General features: G+C 41.8%; 1 protein-coding gene across 28 annotated transcripts in view; it reads right to left on the bottom strand.

Annotated features, from left to right (window-relative positions):
- The window catches only part of Kif1b (kinesin family member 1B), a 134346-nt gene that overhangs the window by 80505 nt on the left and 36400 nt on the right, over positions 1 to 17441 (bottom strand). For 9 of the 28 annotated variants that reach the window (XM_087660159.1, XM_087660151.1, XM_087660155.1 and 6 more), the window contains exons 5-13: positions 16762 to 16827; positions 12483 to 12661; positions 11835 to 11946; positions 9369 to 9446; positions 8409 to 8474; positions 5946 to 6021; positions 4819 to 4897; positions 3969 to 4111; positions 2828 to 2869 (exon numbers count right to left, since the gene is read on the bottom strand). In XM_087660159.1, coding sequence (XP_087516285.1) covers positions 2828 to 2869; positions 3969 to 4111; positions 4819 to 4897; positions 5946 to 6021; positions 8409 to 8474; positions 9369 to 9446; positions 11835 to 11946; positions 12483 to 12661; positions 16762 to 16827 — 841 coding nt within the window. 28 annotated transcript variants of the gene reach the window in all.

The raw sequence follows: 17441 nt of genomic DNA on the forward strand, positions 1-17441 counted from the left end.
AAGAAAAGGTAGGAAAAGAGAAGGAGAGGAGCAGAGGAGGAAAAAAGACAGGAAGGAACACCAGTGTGAGAAAGGACAGCATCAAAGCACAAGATTAACGCGCGCTCTGACACAGACAAGCCATGAAACTGTACTAGATGGCAGTTCTAAAACATGTCGCTCTTTAACATTGATCCTAGGCAGGTAGCCACTTCTGAATTTGGATCTGACATGTGTCCTGGGTGAGAGGGTGTAGCCAGAGCTTTAAAGATGCTCTTCCTAAGCAGGAAATCACTGGTAAACTAGGGTAAACTAAGCCCTTCAATCCTTTCAATTACTCCAAGTCTTCAGGACCTACAGTCGCACTCTATTTTTAAACTCCAGTTGTTTTTAACAGAAAGGGGAAAATAGCAAATATTAGAACATATTGGTCTAGTTTAGTGTTTAATGGAATTCAGACAAGAATTTAAGAAATGTTAGTTACAACCCTGAGCATTTAGTAGTCTTAGAAGCATTTTAACATGCCAAAATATATTCTAAATTAAAAGTAACTGTAGAAATTAGAATAATTTTGAGGAAGTATGGTCTGATATTCATAGTGAGTGCTTGTTTCAATAGGAAAGGATAGCTAGTGTATTAACGAGTTTTAGTATACTTTCCCTTTATGAGTCACAGTAAACAAAACTACCGACCATTTGATACGTTAAGTAAAACCTCCTGTCTAATGCCACAATCACTGGAACACTGGGAAGTCTCCTTGCTAGTACGACAGGCAAGTTTTCAGGACATATTTGCACTAGCTAGGGTCTGGAGTACAACTGAAAATTATGGCCTTAAACTTGGTCCTGGGAAAGAGTCCACTAATAACAAAACTTGCTGGTTTGCTTTTCTGTGATTCAATTCATGAACCATCTTTCTCAAAATGAACTGCAAAGAAAAACCATTGGTTCAATCCTTTTGTCTTGTTTGTTTGAAGACAGGGTCTCATGAAGCTTGGCCTAAGCTCACACTTGCTGTATGGCCAAGAATGACCTTGAACTCCTGACTCTCTGGCTCCTGAATGCTGATACTGTGGGATTACGGTGTGTGCTAACATGTCCATGTCGCTTACATTTCCATGTTAAAATTAGCTCAGTAAGAGGCTTTTTTTAAAATTACATTGATTTCTTTTGTGTGTGTTCCTGTGTGGTCAGAGGACAACTTGTGAGAATCAGTTCTCTCCTTCCACCGTGTGGGAACCAGGGATCTAAATCAGGCCCTCAGACTCGGTAGCAAGCACCTTTCTCCACTGAGCCATCTTGCTGGTCCTTATTTTTAAATTTGAGAAAAATCTACATTACTAAAATTCGTATCAAAACTAGATTTTCCTCTAAGGATATGAGGCAGTGGACGTAGTAGGGAAAACAGTCACTCACTGGGTTTAGTCATCTTTACTATTTAATGAAAACCAGTTCTTGAAGCCTGCCTGTGGTAGTTGCTTCAAGACAGTTTGAAAACTACCATCTGCAGATAAAGGGGAAACATGGGGAAACAAGCAAAGAGGCAGGTTTAAAAAGCAAACAGGAACTGGAGCAAAAATCATCCATCAGAGATGATGGCAGCACGGTGGGAAGGAGGGCGGGCGGAGGTTAGATGGTCCTGTGGACACATGCAAGCCGTGAGGTGAATTAAAACAAGTACTCCAAAAGGAAGCTGAGAAGTAGCAGGGCCGCCTCCTTTGAGGTTACAACTTAGCCATGCACATTTTCCAGGAAATGCCACAGCGGCTCAGAAAAGAGGCAACAGGCCAGCAGCAGCACCTTGAACACAAAAGCAAGAACAAGAGGGCACCCTCTCCACACCAATATCCTTCAGCCTTGGAGATCTCAGACAGAGCAGTTCCAGGCCAAGAGCCACAAGCGTGTCTGGGCATCCCAGTCCTCTGGGCTTAAGTCAGCACAGTGACTGGTAGCACCTTTGGGTTCTATGTATCCCCTTGTCCCCAAACTGAGATTTGACATGTCTTGATGAGTTATCTTAAAAGCATAAACAACTATTTCCCTGTCAACTTAACATTTATATAAAGATACCTTCATCTGAGTCATATACTTTAGATATCAATTTTAAATTTTAGATAGCAATCTATGAAAGGAGGAAAAAATGTCTATCTAATGATCAAATAAGATAAGGCCCAAGATATGAAGAGAAACTAACGGAGCTAAGCACAGGTGAGTGCTAACCCAGCATGCACAGCGCTCTTTAATTACAGACAGTTTGGCTAACTAGAAATGAATTTTATAATTATACAAAGACTCACATTTACAATGCTAATTAAAAGAATTTCCCTATTAAATAATTGGATCATAAAGAGAAGCAACTCAAGAGGAAAAAAAAAGTGTTGACGTAGTAATGATTGAAAGAGCTCTGAGGTAAACTGCCTAACCCAAACACGAGAAACCATGGGACCTCAGGAAAAAAGACTCCTGAGGATTATAAAAAAGGATACAATAATTTTATCAATAACAGAATTAAAAAAGAAATAATGTTTAAGATGCCTAGAACAGGGCCAAGTTTATTACAGACTATCAAATGAGCTTATCATGTGTGACTAACCTTTTCCTGTGTAACTTTGAACCTGATTTAATTATACAGTCAGGAACACTGAAGATGGAGTAGAAGAATCCACTTCAGTGAAGGCATAAACTAAACTTCATTAAGTTACTTTGCTAAATGGAAAGGGGTAAAAACAAGAGAACTGGACTTCACGGCACTCTGTCTGGGATTCCCTGTTAGGACCGCAGGCATGCAAGGCTGACCAGCAAGGCAGATTAGCAAGTCAGTGCACTGGAAATGACCGTGATATACACACATTTGCCTCCACTTCCAGAGTAATCATCCATCAATGGATCAACTAAAGGTAAGCAGGAGGGAAATACAAGAAGGGTCAAAGTTCAGAATCAGTAGCAATGGAGTGGGAACAGAATAGCATTTGGCATTTGGGAAGTAAAAGAAATGAAAATTCAGTAATATAGGTTATCATTTTTCACAATTATATTAATTAAAATCCAGGTTCTAATCAATAAGAGCTAACTTAGAGGAGGGTTTGAAATCTGTCAGTATTTCAAAGTATATAATACTTTACATTAAAAATAAAAATATGTTTTATTAATAACCCATATTCTATCTGAATAAGAGCTAAGTTAGAGGAGGGTTTGAAATCTGTCAGTATTTCAAAGTATATAATACTTTACATTAAAAATAAAAATATGCTTTATTAAATAACCCATATTCTATCTGAATAATCAATTTTATGACAAGAACTCTTTTCTGAGGTGCTGAGGTTAGCACCTGAGCCTCGCACAGGCTGAGCAACAGTGAGCTGCACTGTAAGCTCCTTAGCAGAGGCTGAGTACACGCCGGTAGAGGGAGGCGACTCTCAGGCAGCGGGCCTCACAGTTAGGAGCCCTGTGCAGCAGTGCCGTCTGCTAGGCTAGCTCTGGAGCCTGACACAGTTACACTTTCCTCTTCCCTCCCACAGCGAACACGGCTCACCGAGGGTGAGTGCCATCTGGAAGCAGACCTGAACAGTGAGGTGAGCTCTTCTTCGCGTGGGTTAGCGAGTGTTAGCACTGCTACACTAGTTCAGGGAAACAAAAGCTTCCAAGGACTACTTTTATGAAGTAGTTAATTTTTCAGAATAAACTTAAAATTAAAAAGAAAAAAGCTTTACATATCTGGGTGCATTCTACACTAGGAAAATCTGAGATTATTTCACTGGCACTGCCTCATAACGCCATTTTGACCTCCACTCAGTTTCGTCAAGTCTCTCAGCTCTGGGCTTATTCACTTATGAGAGATAAGGTCTCACTGTGTAGCTCTGGCTGTCCTTAAACTCAGTGAGATCAGCCTGCCTCTGCCTGCCAAGTGCCCAGCACACCAACCCTCAGCTTGGTTTAGATATAAGAATCTAGAGAGGCACGCAGGCTTCTGTATGGTCCTGGTTCACTTACTATCGATAATGTCCCCCAGCCCCTGAGCACGGAGAAGGTCCTTCAGTCGGGTCACTTCCTCCTTCAGCTCCCGAACCAGCTTGGCATTCGGGTCCTCATTGATAACAGCGTTGCATTTAATCTGTTTTGCACGATCTGCATATCTAGATACAGAGAGAAAACGCATCCTTGCCATTTCTCAGAGGCTCTACTTCTCACAGATAACAAGCCGTTACCTCTACACCGAGCGTTCTGAGCACCTACACACTTTAAGAGCCTTGACGAATAAATTAGTTGTGTGAGGCAAAGACTAAGACACTTAAGTGATTGGCTCAGATCACAATAGAAATAAATACCAGAGAGAGGCTCAAACCCAGCTTGTCAGCCTATAACAGTGTTCTTTTGCTGTATTAAGAATATCTTTAATGGGAGAAAGGAAGATAGTTTCAAATTAACTTATAATTACGTTTACTTTTTACAACTTAAATCTATCTGCAAACTGTGTACAAACTATGTGTACACACTATGTGTACACACTGTGTACAAACTATGTGTACACACTATGTGTATACACCAATACTTCTATTATTAGAAGTGAATATTATGAGAAAATTTTATTATCTAAAATTTATCCAAATATCTCACTCAAGTAATTTGGAAATCTTTCCTGTAAAAACAAAAACAAAAACAAAAAAAACCCCTCTCATTTATCCCAATGAATCTGAAAGCCACCTGGGTAAACCCCATTGTAACAAAAATCATTTTCCTCTTATTATGAGAAAAAAGGATCACAGGACACACACAACCCCTCGCAGTGTAAGGAAATCTATGGCACACAGAACTACTCGGCTCTGGGATCAAAGGAGAGTACCTCAGCGTGCTCAAGGTTTCATCATAGTTGATGTCTGCGGGACTCAGAGCAGCCACCATTGCAGTTCGGGAGTTGCCACCTGAGAACATGAACGATAAGGATCTCACTCACGTTTTTAAGAAAAAAGAATTTCATTTACTACATTAAAGCTGACAGCAGATCCTAAAATGTGATCAAACTCCAACGATTTTTTTCCTTTTTGACAAGGTCTTAGGTAGCCATGCTGGTCTGAGCTGGTATATTCCTAAGTAATGGGATCACAGCTCTGTGCCACCAACCCAGGAACACGGTAACATTCATAAACTTTCCCGAGCTGCGCACTGTCCCACTCATATCCTGCTTTCCTATACACCTGACTCCACTTCCTCTCCCACTCTCCCTGAAGCAGCTCCAGCCAGCTATGGTAGCACAGGCCTGTAATTCCAGACCAGGAGGTGGTATCAGGAGCTCAGTGCGGCCTGGGTTGTGTATGACCCTGTCTTATACAAACATACACACACTAATCAAGCACTGAACCACTCTACCATGACTGCCCTCAGAGAGAGGAAAGTTGGTTGATTATTTTTTCTTACTGGGGAGCAAACACTGAAGAGAGAGGCTGGAAGGTGAAAAGGCTTGAGTAGTAGGAGACAGTCTACGTAGCGTGTGCTTGACTATGGACATGTCAGAGGACTAGGAGTTTGGAGTACACTGAGGAAGGAGCTGAAGAGACGGCTCAGTGGTTAGGAGTGCTAACTGCTTTTGTAGAAAACAGTTTTCCCAGCAATCACAGGCTAGTTTACAACAGCCTGCAACTCCAATTCCAAGGGATCCAATGCTGTCTTACAAGCTCTGCAGATCCTGGACATACACATGCTACACAAACACTCATGCTCATCAAATAAATGGACCTTGGTCAGGAGGGCTCTTAAGGAACACATGTTAAGTAGCTGCATGGAGCACAGAGGACAGTAACTGCTTCTCAGTTAGTATCCTAGAGTAAGTGAAGCCAGCCAGGGAAAACCAAATGCAAAACCAGGAAAAGACATGAAGCACTCAAGTAAGTTACTATGAATATCCAGAACTACATCATTACACAGCTTTAAAATGACGACTACAAAGCTGACCTGTATGAGTGCTCAACATACCTAGATTTTCTCGAAGGAGCCAAGTAAGAACAGAATCCCTGTAAGGAATAAAATCAGTTTTCTTCTTCTTTTTACTCTAGAAAAGGGAAGGGAATAGTGTTAGCAATACCACGAGGGGAAATTCACATTAAGAGCAAAGCAGTCTAAAACTCTGAAGAAAATCTAACTGTAATAGCATTCTATCATGAAATGTTCTACATACAGGTCAATTCTTCAAAATGCACATGCAAAACAATTTCTTTTAGCATTTCATTTTTAATTCAAGAGAGTATCGGTCCCCAGCTCCAAAAAAAAAAAACAAAAAACAAAAAAACAAAAAACAAAACAAAACAAAAATAACCCAATAGAGTAGCATTGCAATGAACATGGGGTTCATTCCATGAACACAGCTTTAACCATTATCGATATAATATTCTGCCATTACCCAAACACTAAGTGCGGGCACAGGTCTCAAAACTTGAGCAGATACATAAGGAACAAAGTTAGTAATTTAACAATGTAATACTATTAGCTAATGTCCCATCCATGTCTTTAGACCGTGTCTATAAAATAATTATTTTAAAGGCAATCCAGCATTTAACTTGTAAACACCTCAGGCACATTATCTTTGACAAGCAGCTAAAAAACAACATAACCAAAATCTGCACTGATACATCAAATAACACCAAGTTTGGTTCCCAAAAGGAGACAGCCAACAACCAAGTGCTGTCCTCAAACATCTGCTCCTGTACCATAGCACACGCCTATGACAACACTAATAAAGACAGTCTTTTAAAACAAATCCCCCAAAGTGGGGAAAACAAGCAAATCAAACATGTGAATACTAAAAACTCTGATGTAAAGGCCGCCTCTCCCTGACTTTCCTGCATATAATTCCTAACTATTAGGTGATCTGAGTTTTTTGGTAGAAAAGAATAACAAAAGCTTTTATCAGGGTATTTGTATAGAAATATGAGGAAGCAGGTACCACTGGGTAAAGGAAAATACAAACAATCTTTCCTAGCTTCTGTTAAAACTTTAAACTGATTCTATAGCCTTTACTTTATCTTGTATAACCAAATGGAAAAAAAATGTTTTAAATTACTCCTAAGTTTCTATGGTGAGAAATAAGTAAAAAAATTTACATATATATATATATATATATATATATATATATATAATATATATACTTGTTTTATCTTGCCTGTTTCCGATAATCTCAACAAATTAACTATGCTTTAGAACAGGACTCCAAAGAAATCTAACTTACTACTCTTGAGTGGTTTACAGAGCTATGGAGACACAGATCAGTAGAATAAACATCATGACACCAGTAAACGCTTCCTCCAATTTCTCTCTTGTTCCTTTATTTTTATCCTTTCTCCAAAGTACTTTATGTTCCATAATTAAGTCTGGTGTGAAGCCTCATGATTCACAGCCACCCTAAATAATCATTCTAAATTCCAAAGCCAGAAAAAAATAACAAACCCTTTTGGAAGGTTCTATTCTAACTTATGTCGTATTTATCCTCTCAAAACAGTATGCCATAGAGCTGATCACTAAGCATGTTCAGCGTGACCAATCCCCACCGTACCTTGCTTGTGCAGTTATCCTGCAAATGAAAGCATTTAAAGGAGAGAAAAGGAACATGGGGTAAGCCTCTAGAATAAATGGAAGTCAGAACACTTTCTAGGGACAAGAAGAGATTTAATTCTTCTTAGTGATTCAAAGACCAACTAAATTAGAGCATACAAGAACGACCCCGGTCTTAAATTTAAATAATGAAGACCATACAAAACTTGGCTTAGCTCAGTATTGCAAAAGGAAAGGCCATTTAATCTCCATACGCAGCGCAGAGGCAATGGTGGTTAAGATGGGAACGGCACTGGGCACTCACAGTGCCGCTGCCGGCTTCAGGAGGCAGGCAGCACAGTAACACGATGCACGGGTCGTAGAGATGCTGGTGGACACGCACCGCACTCACGACGATGCTCAATCCACAGCCGCTGCGGGCCGAGACTCACCGTCCATCGCTGTACTATTTCCCATAGTTTTAGTGTGCTGCCTATTAGTACAATGACAAATCCAGCAAATGGCGCATTTCTACGAATGCACGCATCTCACTAAATGATACTTGACTGTACGTTAAGAATATATATTATTGGCTTCTAAATCAACATCATTCTCCAAAGCCACATTGTTCAAAATACTCTAAAACTATGTCTTCTAGCATGAGAGACTTCGTGGGAAACCTACACTTGGTTGTTATGAGGTGTGAAGTAAGGCTCGGAAAATTTTAGGTCTCTGCTCTAGCATCATACAGCTACGGTTGTTTTAGTCAAGTGACATCCTATTCTAGTCCTACCTGAAAAATGGTTTAAATCACATAAAAAGGCCAAAACCAGTACACCCTCATCAAGAAGCACAGCGTCGGCAAGCTCGTTTACTGAGCACACACTTCTTAGAGTGAAACGGGAGACTTACCACCTCTGCCAAGGCCGAAATGACTTTGCCCAAAGTTGTAAGAGACTTGTTAATATTTGCACCTTCCTAAAATAAACAGCAAACATGAAAGATTTACAACAAAGAATTTCTACCACTGCACACCACTCACTGCTGCCAGCTGAGTCTATCTGCTTCTCTATGGCGTAAGTTCTAAAGCCTCCTGCAGCCTCTGGTCTTTCCTCTGCTTGCTCGGTTTCATGCTGAGACCACGCACCCATCTCCCGGTCCTCTTAAGATGCTTGTGCTGCAGAATCTGAGAGGCGAGCCTTCCTCCCAGAACTCCTTGCTAAACAGTGTGTCTGTCAGGTCCACACTTGTCGTTTCATCTGCATCTGTACATCCTACTCTCACTGCTGTCTCTCCCATCTAGCCAAGTTTTAGCTACATCTCCAAATATAATATAACCCTCACTCTTGACCATAAAGTCTTTCATATTTTGTTATCTAACTTATCATTTCATTGAAATTACAGAACAATAGTTGGGATTTTTCCATTAAAAAGTAAATCTAAGAATCAGGTTTGTTTGTCCTATAGTCTCTAGTGCAACTCTGCCTCTGCAACAGAAAAGGTCTCGGGGCTGGGATCTAACTCGATTGGTAGTAGTGTGCTTCACCAGCCCACACAGCACCAGGTCCTATTTCCAGGACCATACAAGAGGCATAGTAGCCTATGCCTAGAATCTTCACGCCCAGGAGATGGAGGCAGGAGGATCGGAGTTCAAACTCATGCTAGTTCAAGGCCAGACTGGATTACCTGAGAACCTATATCAAAATAAATAGTAAATGCCACTACAAACAATATATAAATTAAAAGATACACCTATCACTCGATAGAATTTCATTTGTAAAACTAGGAAGTATGTAGCTTCAACCCCTAACCTTAGTTTTACACTCATGATACCAAACACTGACTGACTGACCATTTTACTAAAATCACTACCTTTAATCGAGTTCCTTTGGCGCCAGTTGAATCAGCTCGTTCACTTCCTGCTAGATCCACCAGGCTGATTTTACTGACCTAGGTAAAGAACAATGACATGAAATGTGTAAAAATGAACAAGATGGCTAGGTGTGGTAGCACACGACTGATTCTAACACTCGGGAGCAGAGGTAAGAGGGCCATCCGTGAGCTCAAAGGCGGTATTCTCTGTAAGTGATGAGCTCAAGACTTAACAAATAACAAATCAAACCAAACAGTAGTCCTGATACCCAAGAAGCAGAGGCGGGTGGATTTCTGTGAATTCCAGGCCAGTCTAGTCTCCACAGCAAGTTCCAGGCCAGCCAGGGGTACACAGTGAAGCTGTGTCTTAACACACATTGACCTCTGTGTGAACACGCATGTGCACACATGTAACACACCCACGGACACACACAGGAAGCCCATTAAACTGGCATATGAACATGAAGCACTGAATAACTGGAGCTCTTACATACTTCTGGTGGCAATAATTATTTTGAAAACTGTTTAGATGTTTCTTAAGAAGCTAAGTTTGCCTTTAATTCCAGGACTCAGGAGATAGATGCAGGAAGATCTCTGTGAGTCCAAGGCCAGCCTGGTCTACACAGTAAATTCCAAGACAGCCAGGGCTACATAACAGAGACCCTGACTCAAAAGATGAAGCAAAAACAAACAAAAATAAGGCCCCAAACCAGAATCTAAACACACATCTACTACAAAATTCAACTATATTCTTAAATACTCACCAATATAAATAAAAACAAAATAAAAATCAAAGTGCCAGCTATGCATCTCCACACACATGTGCACAAATCTCATAGGACCAAATTATAAGGCAAAATTAAATAATGGAGTAGTTGAAACCAATGAAAAGGAATCAACTATTGGCATAACACAAATGACTATCAAAACCATGAGCAAAAGAAATCTAATAAAAATATATATCTCATGTACATAGAACTATACTAAATACAAATTAATCCACAGTACCAAAAGCATATTAAGAGCTGTCAGCGGGGCTGGGGATTTAGCTCAGTGGTAGAGTGTTTGCCTAGCAAGCGCAAGGCCCTGGGTTCAGTCCCCAGCTCCGAAAAAATGAAAAGAAAAGAAAGGAAAAAAAAAAAAAAGAGCTGTCAGGATGATGTAAAAGAGGAGACAAAGAAATACTACAAAGTCATAAGACAACTTTTTGGGGTAACAGAAATTCTCAGTATGTGAGTTATTTCACATATGTAAGCATTCATCAAAAATGGTCCAACTGTGTACTCTGAATATATGTAGGTTATTATATATCTTTATAATGCCTCAATGGAACTGTTCAAAAATTTTCAGGGCAGTTTAGACAAAAGTATCTAGAAGGGATACCCTGGGTTCAATCAGCTGAGACAAAATAGTAGTTTCTAGGCATAAAAGGATCCTAGCTTTCAGTGACAACACCATGAGAAGTAACTCACTTTACAAGGCTGAAGGCCGAGAATCCCGTCTAACTAGCAGTAATAAACCTAGACTCACAGCACAGTACATAGCACTTATCCAACATACGTGAGGCCCTGCGTTCAGTTCTAAGCACCCCACCCACCCCACTCCAGATGACTGAAACTTGATTTTAAGTTCCATCATAATTATTTTTATTAGTTACAACAACAAAATAAACAAATACTGAGTGGCTACTCGGTGCCAGACACTGTTATATGCACTTGGCCTACATTAATATTTAATCCTTTAAACAATCCTTTGAAGTTGTTACAGAAGGAAATCAGAGGCACAAGAAGGTTAAGGTAATTTGCTAAAGGTTATGTAAGTAAAGAGTAGCAAAACCATGACTCAATCATGCAATTTCTTCCCTAGCTCCATATTTAACTACTAATGAAATGAGAAAGTAACAATCCAAAATGGCTGCAGAGAGCTTGCCTAGAGTGCCTGGTGTGCTTCCGCCCTCGATATCCATCAGAAACATGACAGGAAACCAGGGGCTAGGAATGGCTCCATAGTCTCCGGGTTCAATTCTCAGTAACAAAAACAAACGGGCAAGCAAAGAAAGGTATTTAAACAGCATTAGCGTTGTTACAGTGTTATCTCCCAGGAATGAAGCAGACTGTGTGCCTATTCATCTGCGGACATCCCTGCAATAACGTTATCAATCAACATTATTGCTGTCTGGTCAAGAAGAAAAGGTATTTTCCTCCGAAAGACCCGCTTATCTGTTTTGCATAAAATAAATAAAGTATTTTCCCAAAGCTTCACATTTTCTTAACCGTGTTTTCTATCTTTCAGTTCCATGAAAGACCCAGCACACTGAACACTGGTGTGGGGTAAATGGTGAGTAGAAGTTAAAAACCACTCCCACCAAGGGAGAGAACACCACCAATCTGTCCAAAACATGCACCGAGTAAAAGGAAGTTCTCCACAAACTCCCTTGGCAACCTAAGAGATCAGCAGTTCTCCCACCTTCTCAGTAGAAAGGTTCGTCTCAGGATCCTGTTTCTTCTGGGTAAAAACAATGGTAAACACAGCGTGGGAACGGCTACTCGTCTCGTTCATGTTGGTAGCTGCCACCGTCCTAAACAAACCAAAGGTGACCGTTTGACAAGAGGATCCTTCCAGTGGACAGCAGGCTCTATACAACTGTGCACAACAATCACAGACAGCAGCCTTACCCTTACTTAGACTAAAGGACTGTCGCTTACACAACTGCGCAAAATGCTGTCTTCTTTGTGAGCCCATCCAGTTACCCCACAGCTCAAAAGGCCCCGCATCACAATCCCGTCTCATACTCCAGCTGCCCTTAGTAATCACCAGAGCATTTAACTTTTATTCTTAACTGGCTCATTATTCCAGAACCAGTTACTATCACAGCCTTATCTAGACATGACAGCTAACATTTTACCATATCTTAATCAATACCTAAGAGCTAACCGAAGTTCTGACTGTTTCAACAGTGCAGCATTTTAATGAGAAGACAGCTACTTATTAACATGCTGAAGCCAACCCTCCCAGCTATCCAGACTCGGGCTGCTTCAATTCTCACACTGAAAACCAAAGAACCTCAAAACATGCCAACGGATTCATTCGGTCACCAGTCTATTTCCTACATACCTGGCTTTGTTCCCAGCATCCATGAGGTCAGCAATGTCAGTGTAGGAAGTGACTGCCAGCTTGGACAGATCCTCCACATAGGGTCCGAGAAGTGGGTGTTCACGCACACGCAAATTACCCTTGTTTTTGGGATTCAGCAAATCTCGTACTCTCTCACAGTAAATTTCCATGTAGCTCACCTAGGAACATTTTATGAAAGTAAATCAAAGGATCTAGAAAAGATACATACATGTTAAACACTTTTCAAAACTCTAGTGATATAGACCTTGAAAACTCAGTATCCAGGAGGCAGAGGCAGAAGGAACATGCATTCCAAGTCAGCCTAAACTGAAAAAAGGAGATTCTGTCTCATTTTTAAAAAGTTCCCAAAAGCTGTACAACTGTCCTTCAGAACACCATAGTCCTGGGCCCTTCATTCTACTGGCAGTGTGTGGACTTCCCGCTGCATGGGTCAGGGACAGTCCTTCTCAGGAAGGAAGAGGCAAACAGGTACACAGAAGGGCTATTTTTCTTAGCAGAAAATATATATTTTAGTAGAACTTTATTACTCTCTTTTGAAGCAGGTTCTTTACAGCTAAACCAGGCCTCAAACTTGCACTCCTCCTGCCTCAGCCCCCAAGTGTTGAGATTATAGGAATGCACCATCTCACCCAGCCTTATTGGCATTTTAAAAAGAGATATGACCGTCGGTATTGAGGCTTAAAGTGAGGTTATTCCAAGAGCCTGAAAATTAATATTTCTATCTCTTTCTTTTTTTTAAATGTATTTATTTTATGTGATTGATGTTTTTGCCTACATGTATATCTGCGAGGGCATCAGAGCCCCTGGAACCAGAAGTACTGACAGTTGTGAGCTACCATGTGGGTGCCTTGAGTTGAACCTGTATCCTCTGGAAAAGCAGCCAATGATCTTAACTGCTGAACCAGCCCCATAAATTAATATTTTTATCAAAATTAAAACACACAAATAATACTCAGAGCAGAGAAAACAAGAGAGCAATGACTGTTCTTTTGTTTAGCGTGTGTTCAAGTGGGTACACATGTGGACATGCATGTGGATGCTAGAGGTCAATCTCATCTCGGGTGTCCTCCCTCAGACACCATATGCATTTTTTAATAGGGTCTCTCACTGGCATGGAGCATCTGGTAAGAGAGCAGCAGGGAACTGGGTGTGCCTGCCTGCTTGGAGCTGGGATCCCACATCCGCACAGCACTGTGGCTCCTTTATAGCAAACACTTTGAGCTGAGCAGTCCAGTAACTAATCCTTTGGAATTGACCACAGTGCTATTAACTATGGATATACACTAGAAGGAGTGGTGGTTAATCAAAGATGATGGCTTACAAAAGACTTAGGAAGGCTCAAACAACGCACTCCATGCATTCTTGTCCCATCAGCAAGACATGCCTATAGTGGTGGTGAAGGGACCATGCTGTATTTCCTAGTCTGAAGCAGTACTTGTCTAACCAATTCCCTTTCCTCTAATTCCTTGCTCATCAAACCATCAGGATTTCCACAAAATACCAACATGCTGGCCGTGCCAATGTGAGAAGTTACCCCTCACAGGAAAGCAGCACAGCGTGTTGGTTTCCTAAGATCAGCCGGATGAACTCTCCTCCAGCCTGAACTTTGTGCAAAGCTAAGCAAGTGCTGAATGCCCAGCCCCAAGTAAACTCTGCATCACTCTGTCAAGGCTCAGGGGCACAGTGGGAGAGAGGGCAGAATGACATAAGAACTGGAGGAAGGGGTACAACGCTGCAGAACTCTGGCTTCTGAGCATGAGATGGCCCGGCAGTCACGAGTTCACAAGGTCTGTGATGACCTGCCCGAGACTGTACTGTCAACATCTGCAACGGAAGGGAAGGGAAGCAATTCACAAACCCTCATCCCTCTCTGAGAATTCACAGGCAGCTGAGTTGCTAGAGAGTCGGCCCATGAGGCTCCATCCTTCCCTGAGGAAATGCTTAATGGTTGCTAAGGAAAAAGAGACATTTTCTTCGGCAATGAAGCTGCTGATAAGCTGCCCATGCTTCTGTAAATAACTGCTTAGCCAGGTTCCTGTAACTCCTGTAACTAGACTCAGTGGGTCATACCCTCCCCCTAAGAAGATATGAAGAAAGGACTCACCCAAAAACAGAGAATCAGTAAAAATGGAAGGAAGAAAAAAAAGGGTGATAAGAGAGAATATGATCAAGATACACTACATATTCCAGGGACTAAGCCACTACCCAAAGACTATACGTGGACTCACCCTGGGCTCCAACCTCATAGGTAGCAATGAATAGCCTAGTAAGAGCACCAGTGGAAGGGGAAGCCCTTGTCCTGCCAAGACTGAACCCCCAGTGAACGTGATTGTTGTGGGGAGAGTGATAATGGGGGGAGGGTGGGGAAGGGAACAGTCACATAGAAGGAGGGAGAGGTTAGGGGAATGTTGGCCTGGAAACTGGGAAAGGGAATAACATTTGAAATGTAAATAAGAAATACCCAATTTAATAAAGATGGAAAAAAAGGGGGGCTGGGGATTTAGCTCAGTGGTAGAGCGCTTGCCTAGGAAGCGCAAGGCGCTGGGTTCAGTCCCCAGCTCTGAAAAAAAGAACCACAAAAAAAAAAAAAAAAAAAAAAAAAAGATGGAAAAAAAGATACACTACATATGAATACGCAAATACAATGAAACACGTTATACATGTTATCGTGTGCTATTGTATGCTATTGTATTATAATGCAGGCTTGTCTAATGGGATTTTCAGATGTTTGCTTATGTGTATGTTTGTGTATCTGTGTGTATACATCCCTGAGAGTGCAGTTGCTGGCAGAGGACAGCAGATGGCATCAGGTCCCCTAGAGCTAGAGTCACAGACCTGTGAGCCACTTGACCTGGTGCTGGGAACCAAACCTGGGTCCTGTGGAAGAGCAGCAAACACTCTTAATTGCTGAGCCATCTCTCCAGCCCCAATAGTAGGGTTTTTCTTTTCTCATTTTTATATGTATATGTGGTGGGAAGATGTGTGTGGAACGTGGTTCCATGTTGGGAATCAGCTCATCCTCCACTGTTCCCCTTAGCAGGATCTCGCAATCAGACCCAGAGTGCTCTGATGCAGTTTGCCTTGCTACCTGGCTTCCTTGACATCCTGCCTCCTCTGCCTCTGCCTCTGCCTCTGCCTCTGCCTCTGCCTCTGCCTCTGCCTCTGCCTCTGCCTCTGCCTCTGCCTCTGCCTCTGCCTCTGCCTCTGCCTCTGCCTCTGCCTCTGCCTCTGCCTCTGCCTCTGCCTCTGCCTCTGCCTCTGCCTCTGCCTCTCTCTCTGCCTCTCTGCCTCTCTCTCTCCTTCTCTCTCTGCCTCTGCCTCTGCCTCATGAGAGGACCACTACCTACTAGGTCTTTAGAGAAGTTCTGGGGATCTGAACTGTGGTCCCCACACTCACACATAAGCAAGTATATTAACCACTGAGCCATCTCTTTAGCACCTACGATGGAGGTTTATTGAGTCACAAGGATGAATGAAGTTATATTAATTGCAGGAAAATGGATGTAACTAGAGATCATATTAAACAAAATAAACCAGACTCAGAAATTTTAAAAAGTCTAACTTTGATTCTCTATCCTTCATCTACTCCAGTGCTGGAGACTGAGTCCAGGTCCATCGACAAGCAAAGCAAGCATTCTAGGATGGCTACATCCCCAGCCTGAGTCTGGCTTCGAAGGACGCTTCTGTCCTTTATAAAGCTGTAACTTCAGACTTTAAGCACATGGATCTGAAGTGTGGCAAACCACAGCGTGCCACAGTATGACACTTCCTCAAAGGAAGACTCTTCTGCATCACAGCTCTTTGGGCATACAAACATTAACTCTTACCTTTCTTTTTTTTTTTTTTTTTGGTTCTTTTTTTCGGAGCTGGGGACCGACCCAGGGCCTTGTGCTTCCTAGGCAAGCGCTCTACCACTGAGCTAAATCCCCAGCCCCTTACCTTTCTTAATTTAAAAATTTTAAACACACATTTTCAGGGCACCTAAAATAGAACTTTTTTCTTTCATTCTGAGCTGTGCTTCTACACAGCAGTTTAAAAGATCAAGTTTAAGCTGGACAGGGGCGGTACACACAGTCCCAGCACTCAAGAGGCAGAGGCAGGCAGATCTTTGTGAGGTTGAGGCCTGCCGGTTCTACATAGTGAGTTCCACCTACACTGAAACACTGAGACCAGGCCTGAATTGAGCAACCCTGTTATGGGGGGGTTGGGGGGAGACAGGAAAACAAAAGCCTCTGGTTTCAGGAATAGCTATACTCACCTCCACGGAGTAAGACATATCTTCATTACAGTTGTCATTGATCTTCTCAAAAAGTTCTTCACACAACTAGGAAAGCAGAAGGAAAAGAACTGTGAACAGCCCAGATCAGACTTACTACATCATCCACAGTGTTAGGTGGGTTAATTAATAAGATATTCTTTCTTCTTCTCTCTCTAAATGGACGTCATACACTTGATTTTTTTTTCTTTTTTTCGGAGCTGGGGACCGAACCCAGGCCTTGCGGTTGCTAGGCAAGCGCTCTACCACTGAGCTAAATCCCCAACCCGTCGTCATACACTTGAAACAATATTTTAAATAAAAATTATATACTCTGATGGGCTCCTGTTGTCATTTTCCTCTGACAATAGAAAACTGATAATTTCCTCAGGGAGACAACCCCGTTTATCCAATCTGACTCTTCATACTGTACTCATGTAACTAGCAATGTATCACTGCAATAAAACGGACTCAAAACGAGCATGGACTTGCATTTAAAGACTTAACTGAAAGGTCAACATGTGGTGGCGCACACCTTCAATCCCAGTACTTTGGAGGCAGAAGCAGGGGGTTGGTTATCTGGGAGTTCTAGGCCAGCCTGCTTTACATAGTGAGTTCTAGGACAGCCAGAGCTAAATAGTGAAACTGTTTCAAAGGGCAAAAAAAGCAAGTAAAAAAAAAAA

Source organism: Rattus norvegicus, chromosome 5 (assembly GCF_021556685.1).
Source record: "Rattus norvegicus strain SHRSP/BbbUtx chromosome 5, alternate assembly SHRSP_T2T, whole genome shotgun sequence".
Taxonomy (NCBI): domain Eukaryota; kingdom Metazoa; phylum Chordata; class Mammalia; order Rodentia; family Muridae; genus Rattus; species Rattus norvegicus.